This window comes from Epithele typhae (genome assembly GCF_022376455.1).
Source record: "Epithele typhae strain CBS 203.58 chromosome Unknown BXZ73scaffold_11, whole genome shotgun sequence".
Classification (NCBI taxonomy): Eukaryota; Fungi; Basidiomycota; class Agaricomycetes; order Polyporales; family Epitheliaceae; genus Epithele; species Epithele typhae.
In genome coordinates this window covers 384203-392743 of record NW_025954202.1, presented here as the reverse complement: position 1 = coordinate 392743, position 8541 = coordinate 384203, and the positions used below count along the sequence as shown (strand labels likewise).

General features: G+C 52.6%; 1 protein-coding gene across 1 annotated transcript; it reads right to left on the bottom strand.

The window, feature by feature from the left end:
* Window positions 1-1823: 1823 nt before the first annotated feature.
* BXZ73DRAFT_43519 (uncharacterized protein) lies at window positions 1824-2792 on the bottom strand (the record flags this gene model as incomplete). Its single annotated transcript, XM_048019163.1, has 4 exons — window positions 1824-1982; window positions 2068-2221; window positions 2269-2631; window positions 2683-2792. The coding sequence occupies 4 exons, from the start codon at window positions 2790-2792 to the stop codon at window positions 1824-1826; spliced, it is 786 nt and encodes a 261-aa protein (XP_047880015.1).
* Between the last annotated feature and the right edge of the window lie 5749 nt (window positions 2793-8541).

Here is an 8541-nt window from a genome sequence, read left to right as displayed (position 1 = left end):
CATTGTTCAAAGTCACTACTATGGTCTTACTTACTGTACTATTTGGGGTTGCCAGTCTGGCTGCAAGTTTGAAGCTACTAATCTGGCCTTATTTGCCGGTCTGTTCAAAGGTACTAGTTCAGCTTTACTTAGTAGGAGTGGGCCATTACTGGCCTTCCTTACTGCCCCGTTCAAACCTACTAGTTCAGCCTTACTTACTACTCTAGGCAGGACCTACTAGCCAGACTGATCCACACTGCCCTAAACTACATATCACTCAAGATGCCAACGTAGTGACTAGTAACTATTGAACACTCAAGAGGCATTTAGATGCTTACTATGCTATTTCAACCAACTACTACATGAGAAGTTGCTAGTCTAGGTTGTTCAATCTTGTTAGGCCTGTAGTACTTACTACCTTGTTTAGTATTGCCCTTCACAGTTACTAATGTGGTCTTACTTACTACTACGTGCAATGTTACTGCGTTGAAAGTTACTAGTCTCACCTTACATACTATGTACTGGTCCAGGCACAGTTATTGATGTTTTCAAACCTACCAGTCTGGCCTCACCAGCTAAAAGCCACTGGTATAGACAGTGCTCATCATATGATTCAAAGTCGCGACTCCGGGTCTCTACTTACTGCACATTTGAAAGTTGTTACTAGTGCCTGTTCCAGCCTTACTTACTGCTCATTTCAAAGGTGTTACTTGTGCCTGTTCCGGCCTTACTTACTCCTGGGTTCAAAGTTGTTACTAAGGCATTGATTATTAATTCTGCTGAAATGCAATCAAAGTTCACTTGATGTGCCCTGTGTTGAGGGTTCTGCACGGCCGATGCGTGAACAGACAGAGTACTCCGGAATATAGCTCTACCTGTTCTGGTCTTACACTCTCTCTTGGAAATTCTTGTGCCTGCTCTTCTACCTTTCATGAGTAATTGAAAAAAAAAGATCTCATAAAAAGATGGCTATATCTTGCTGTCACGCATCCTGCTTTTTCATATCCATAGCAAAGCAGGTAGATGGCTTTCAGTGTGGTTGTGGTTGCAGAGAAGGCATCAACGAATTATTAAAAGAACTCTGAAGATGTATGGAAGCATCACACATACCTATAGATTGCATAGAACACAAATGTGTCGGAAGGACATGTGTGTATCAATGCTCACTTGGTTTGGATTGTGTATGGCCTCATAGCATATAAAACACTGTAAATGTAGTGTTGTACAGTGTGTATTACATTAGTTGTGCTATAGAAGTTCTTTACCAAACACTGCTTGAAGGGAGGAGCTCATAGTTTCTGAAAACAACTGCCTATGTTTGCATCGCTTCTATGAGCGCCTATGGATGCCCGAGAACACCGGACCGCTGTTAGCCTGTGCAGCTTCTCCAAAGCTCTGAAAGCCAGGGCCTAATAGAATAGGCTATATATAAAACTGCAGTACACATTTTATGACACATACAGACGATGCCGGTACTGGTAGGGGTGCAGGTAGAGCGCAGGTATGTCTGTCTCCACCTGTACTCGTCCCTGTGTGGGCATACCCAACCTGAAGGTATCACTGGTGGTTAGATCATGGTGCAGTAATGAAGCAAGAAATGCGCAATAAAAAAGTGCAGGCAGGGTCAGGGAAAGTGCTCTGGGAAGATCTAAGCGACATATCAGACGCATGGTACTCTGACATCACGTGTTTCCTGCTGAACGATGCACTGCTCAAGTACACTCCAGCAGAATAATTCTTAATATTAATATAAATTCAGAGCGTGATCATGAGGAAATAAATCTCAGTTGATACTGTATTAATGGCTAGATGTACTATAAACCATGAATAGGCACACCAGACTTCTACTCGCCCATCAACACATCAGCCTGAGGTACAACCGCACTCCCTGGTAAGCCGCCATCCTCCAAGCGCATGCGCTTTAACGCAACCTCAGCGTCATCTTTGTCACTCTCCCCATACCCAACCTTTCGCTTCATCAGGCGCCGGGGAGACTTGGCTCGCTTCGTCAAAACGGCAATTGACGCAAGATTGAAATCCTATAAACCCATCAGCAGGCATCCCGGAGTTCTGACACATATTACTCACCCTCTCAACAGCCCGGTCTAAAACACAAATTGAACAAAGCTTGGGAACAAAAACGTACTCCTGACGGGGGAGGCGGACAACTGTAAATGCGATTTGCAGCTCGACAAGGTTGGAGATGTTGATCTGGTGAGGTTTTATTTTCGAGTACGTCGCCCTGAAAAAAGTTAGCTGCAGCGCACTATAAGATAACCAAGTACATACTTGGAGTTCTTCACGGTGCGCTCCCAGTACTGGACGGCGTTGTCGGTGGTGTGGACGTGATCGCGCAAGACCAGACGAAGGACGTTAAAAGGGTCAACCACGTCTGCCAAGTCTACGACCTCATTATCGGCAGCTTCCTTCCCCCTGCTAAGCAGACGATTACCGAACTGGATAGCAAGATGTCCGGAGCGGTCAACCAGACTCCACTCTCGTAGTTTTCCGTGCAACGTCTCAATGAGGCGCTGATAGACCTGGTAGACGCAGAGTGCGCCTTGCACGGCATCTTTGAACAAGTCCTCGCCGAGCCCAGAGATGACGACCGACTGGCTCATACTGATGAGACGATGGTTGGATCGGGGAATGCTAGGAACGGCCTTGTCAAGCATGGTGCATAGCATCAAAAAGAAGACTCACTCCATCTTACGAACAGGTGGGAGATTGGCTTCGACGAGATAGCCTTGAAGTGATAGAATGAGCTCTTCAATAGGCTCTTGAGGCGAAGTGCGATGATGGATGAGCGTCATCCGGGTGCCTCGGGCGTCGTCCACAACCTCCCCAACTGCATCGAGAATGCTGGGCTACCCATAGTATGAGAAACATTCCATGAAAATCCACAGGTACTCACCTCTTTGATGCTCTGCAACTGAGTGTATGGTGCCTCCAACTCGATGCGGGCACTCATCTCCTTCCGAAGCATCTCGGCTAGCACAAACCGATGAGCGCTGTAGAGGAGAAGCTTCTGCAACTGTTTTCTCACCATACTTGGACTCCTCCACCGCGAGCTGAGCAGCATAGAGCATAGTGAATGGTGAGAAGGAGGTGTATGAGCTCGAAAAGTGCGGTGGTGGAAGGCAGGATAGACCGGGTCCCCTCTTCGCCTCTCCTCAGCATGACTATGTTCTCGACAATTCATGAGGAATTTCCAATGTTTATTTGTGCAAAGCTTAGAACTTCTGTCAACTCTGTCAACTTTTTTTAGGCCAAATGATGGGAATTTTCGCTTAGAGAGGGTGGGTTCTATCGAGTGGCGGCTGTGTTCTGCACTCCTTCCACGTCAAACTTTCCCTTTGTGGTATATTCGGTGTCATTGGAAAGCTGTTTCTTCCTGCTCATTTTTGCTGAGCAGAAGAACAATATGAGTAGAAGGGAAAATATAGTGAGAATAAAGGGAGTCCACCATGCTCGCTTTCTGTTATGCTCATGCTCGCTTGAGCTGTAAGCGAGGGCATCGGCAAGACTTGATGTCCCTCTGCGAGGCATCGGTCTGGCCTGTGGTGCGATACGCACAGACCAGCAAACAGACCAGAAGGTAAACACTGCACATCATAGTGCATTATTTAAACCTGAGCGGGCTCGCCGTGGCTCTCATTTCCTCTCTCTCTCCTCAATTCTCACTATTGCACTCACACTCGCTTTTCTCTGCACTCTTGTTGCTCCCACACTCCCTTTCCAATCGTTCAATCATGCCCCCTCGCAAGGCTACCCGTGGACGCTCTGCGTAGGTCCTGTACGTCCTGCTCTGCAGTTTTTATTAATGTGCATATATAGGTCTGCTGCCACACCCCGGAAGACCCCTGCCAAACGCACCGCTTAAGGCTGCATGCAGGTCTACCCGTGGGTGATCTGGATCCGAACCCACGGGTCATGTGACTTCCAGAGGCCTGATCCAGATCCGCACAGGTCTGACCCTCTGGAAGACCCGGAGCTGCATGACCTGGAGCCGTAATCCGCAGGTAGAACCCCCAAGTGAGCCGCAAATTGCAGCTCATTGCGGGTCTGTGGATATGTGCAGATCATTCTCACTCTTTAGTGGGATTTAGGGCAGTGATAATACATAAGATGTAATGAAACACAAGTACGCAGTGATTGAGTGCGTGCACGAGAGTGGGAGGACCCAGGAATGAGTTTGCGGAATTCACAGCTGAGCCGTGAGCCACAGAAGTGCCGCAGGTGCGGCGCTTCTCGTATCACCTCCAGGTATCTTGCGCGCAAGATACCTCGAGGTGTAGAGCGCGCATGAGATGGAATAGGGGACTGGCCAGCACACGGAAGGTGCGGTGTGACTCGCGAGAGTGCACAGGTTACGGGGCATAGCTGAGCCCGTCAGCCTGCAGGGATCGTGCCGCGCGGGCGGTGGGACACAGCAGCCAAGGGCAGTGCAAGTGTGTGAGGGCGTCCTTTGGAGAGCGCACGTGATCACCCACCTGCAGCGTGAGCGCGTGATCAATCGCGCTCAGATCGCAGGACACAGAGGCCGAGAGAGCGCGCGCGCCGCGCGCGAGATAGGAATGTGCAGCGCGATGGCACTGTCACATGCACGCACGGAGATCAGGGGATCGCGGAACATGGAGGTGGAGGGCGGAAGGGTGTCGAGGACGACGTGGAGAGTCGGAGCGATAGAGAATAGTATTTAGCCACATTGGTGGCACTTCGACGAGCTACAAGTACAAATCACATATCAACGCACTAGTCAGATACCTCAATCACATTGAGGGCGGCGGTGTCCTTGTCCCAGCGGCTCCCTCGCGGCGCATGCGCACGCCCTTCTTGTCCTTGAGGAAGGCGATGATTTCCTCCTGGGGAACGAGCCCGGGAATGCGCGCCCAAGAACCCAGGATCACGTTCGCGCGGACTGAGTCGTTGCCGAGGGAGCGACGAAGGCGGGATACGGTAAGGCGACCACGGGAGAAGGCACGCTCCGCATCGGTCGAGCTCGCTTTTACGCAGGGGTCAGCAATGCGCGGTGGAGACAAATGGACAGTGGATGCACCAGGGATGGACAGGTAGTCCAGTGCCATGCGAGCAAGCGCAGCGTTCTCGGACCCACTCTTGAGGGCCACGTTCCAGTACGCAAGAGGGTCACGCACGGTCTTGGTGGGGGGAGAGGTAAGATACTCCTCAAGCGCGTCAATGCTGTCATCCCCAGCACGCGGACGCGAGGCAATGTTCGCGAAGAGCTGTAATGGTAAAGTAAAGTTGTTAGATGACATAGGCCCGGACAGAAGCACATGCGGCACTCACTGACGCACTGTTGCTGCGGGAGCCAAACCGAAACGCAGCCTGTGCAGGAGGCCGAGAGCCGGTGGGGCCAGGAGACATGGACGCCGCAGGGACAAGGGGCTTGTAGTGCTGAATCCACTCCTCGGAGATGAGGTGCCGGGCGACGGAGATCCACTCTTCAGCCCACCCCGCGTTGCGGAAGTACGTGAGTTTATACGCAGGATGAAGCACTAAGAGGTGTTTGTTAGCGAGTGACCTCAGTATAAATGGAATAAAGCGTACTCATTGCAATGCGGTAGAGCGGGGTCTCGTCGGTCTTGGAGTAGTACTTGTTGAGCAGGGTGCGCGCGAGCTCAGAACCCCTGCGGACGGCGGGGTGGAGTTCTTCTTGGTCGATGAAGTCGTCGAGATGCTTAGTAAGGACATCCATGAAAGGAATGACCTCGTGGAGCAGCGCACGCGTGCTCGACGAGATCTCGTTCGTCGCGAAGAGGAATGGCTGTGTGGGTGGAAAGAAAGTGTTGAGTGAGGCATGTACTTAGACAGAAAGGTAAAAACGTACGTCCATGAGATGATACAACTACTCCAAGATCGACCACTCATCGTCGGAAAGGATGAACCGACGAAGGCGCACACCCCTCACGCGGTTGAACGCGTGCATGTCGCAAAGGGAGGTGAGCACCGGCTTCATGTCGAGGGCTCGCCCGATGACCATTACGAGCGTGTTCCACCGCGTCTTAACTGAGCGCACGAGAACGCGCGAGTGCAGGCCCGCATCGGTCGCGAGCTTCTCGAGCTCCTCGCGCACCATTGGAGTGTGCCAGACTTTCTTCGAGAGCTTGGTGATCTGAACAATCACCAGATGTCAGGCACAACGAAGAATCCAGGGAAATAATGAGGAGCGAACCTTGTCGAGCGCAGCAATAGCCTCCTTGAGGTCGCCAGGCTCACAATGCGGGTTCACCATGCCAACCTCGGCCTCCAAGAAGATGGTGTCGATAAGGTCATCGTCGGCCGCCTCGCGTGAGTTGTCAGCCACTGCGTCGTCTTCTTCGTCGTCGTCGGACTCAGACAGCTCGTCGTCGGACTCAGACAGCTCGTCGTCGGACTCAGACAGCTCGTCACGGTCCTCATCGTCCTCGACCTCGAGCTCAGTCTCGCGGGGCTTGCGTGAGCGCGCCTTCTGGATTGGCTTTACCGCGGCCTTCATGAGTCAATGAGTTGTATGAGTTTGTGTGCGAAGGGGGTATAACTCAAGGGAACTACATACCTTGCTCACGAGGTTGAGAACATGGCCGAAGCACCGAACCAGACCAGCGCCGATGCGGAGTGCCGGGTAGGTCTCGCGGAGATCGCGCATGAGAGCGACGTTCACCTCCGCATTGTCGCAGGTGACTGCGATGACCTGTGAGAACGTACATGAGATGTATCGTTCAAACGAATAAACGCGATGAACTGACCTTCTCGAGGATGCCGAAGTCGTTGAGGCACGCGGCGAGCTTCTCCGCGAGATATTTCGCGGTGTGCGACTTCGTGAGCCTTTGAAATAGGTTAGTATGAGGTCGTTACACATTAGAAAAATGCTCACTTGACGAAATCGAGGATTATGTGCTTGATGTTACCATCCTCGTGCCAGTGGGCCGTGATACCAAGGTATGAGATGACGTTGGGGGCAGTCCATCCATCCATACAGATGTGGATGCCGCCCTCCAAGTTCTGGAAGAGCGTGTGAGCGAACGGCGAACCAAACGAACAGACACAGCGGGACTACTAACCTTCAGGTGCTCCTTGACCTTCTCCTTGGACTCGGCATGAATGTCGCGGACGTCTTGAGACACAGTGTTGCGGGTAGGGATGGCGACTTTGTTGTACATCATACCCAGCATCGTCCGGAACTCGGTGTCCTCGATGATCGTGAACGGACGATGGTTACGTGCAACCCACATCGCGATAAGGTAACGCAGACGGTGGGGACTGTACGTAACACCGGAGGCGTAGTTCTCGATGAGAGTGGTCTCCTCTGTCGGGGTCGCAGGCCTTGATGTGCCGGGAGAGATTCCCGGTGCTCTCTTCGTATTCAAGGCGGTCGACGGTCTTATCCTTATGGCTAGGGAAGGTGCGTCAGATCGGATGCGATATGAGAGATGCAGAGGTTACGCACGCCTTGCAAATGAAACGATGCATAACAACCCCATTGGGGGCTACGATAAGCTGGGGGCGCTCGAAATGTTTGTAGAACGGAGACCGCCACTTCGCCATGAGCATGTCTACGAGTACCGGAAGTTTAGCTAACAAATAGAGAGGGAACGTCCGAGTGAACGGACGTACCAAGGGTCTCCTTAGGGGATTTGCCAGCGTAACACTTAGCGAACTTGACCTGTTGGGGGGTCAGTGGGCTGTCGATCCCAGCGAAGCGCGCAGCCTCGCGAGTCTTCTTCTTGAGCGCGGCCACAGTGTCGAGACTGTCGTCGTTGTCGTCGTTGTCGTCGTTGTCGTCGTTGTCGTCGTTGTCATTGTTGTTGTTGTCCTTATCGTCGTCGTCCTTGTCCTTGTCCTCGGGATCGGATCCGTCCTCAGGCTGAGAAGAGGACAGGTCGGGCTCATCGCCACCCGAGCTTGAGCGAGCGGACCGGCTCTTGCTCTTGCGACTGCCTCGACCGCGTGGGACACTGCCAGAAAGGGTTCAGCACAGGTAAACGGTGGCGAAGGAGGGGTCATGACGTACGGAACTTTGTATCCCTTGCGACGCTTGGGATCCTTGGGCGGTGGGGACATGCTGGAGGCGGTAGTACTGGCCTGCGGGGTGTCACGCGTAGAAGCGTCACTGCCTTGCGAAATGGTCTCGTGGCGACGCTTGGCCGCAGCGGTGGCGGCGGCAAGGGGAGTACGAGTGGGGTCGACAGACATGATGAGAAAAGGGGTCTACGGAAGCAGACTTGAAGGTGAGATGACGTTCAAGGGGGAGAAGAGCGTCAGAGACATACGTGCTCCAGACGACAGCCCTATTTATTCACCCACGGATTCCGCGCCCTTGTGTGTGTCCCGCTTGCCAGTCGGGCGATGAAGTGGGTCGAAACGGTGTCATCGATCTGGTGAACAGAGGAGACTGAGTTCGGGCCGATTGTGTGTCCCAAAAGAGCAAACCAAACTCACATTCCAGACTGAATCGCCCAATTTGCGCTGTGCATCTTGGGGAGATGTAGGAGCAGACGTCGTCGGCCGCTAATTCAGGTAAGGTGGCGCCAGAATGATACTAGCGTTGAGGGACGGCGT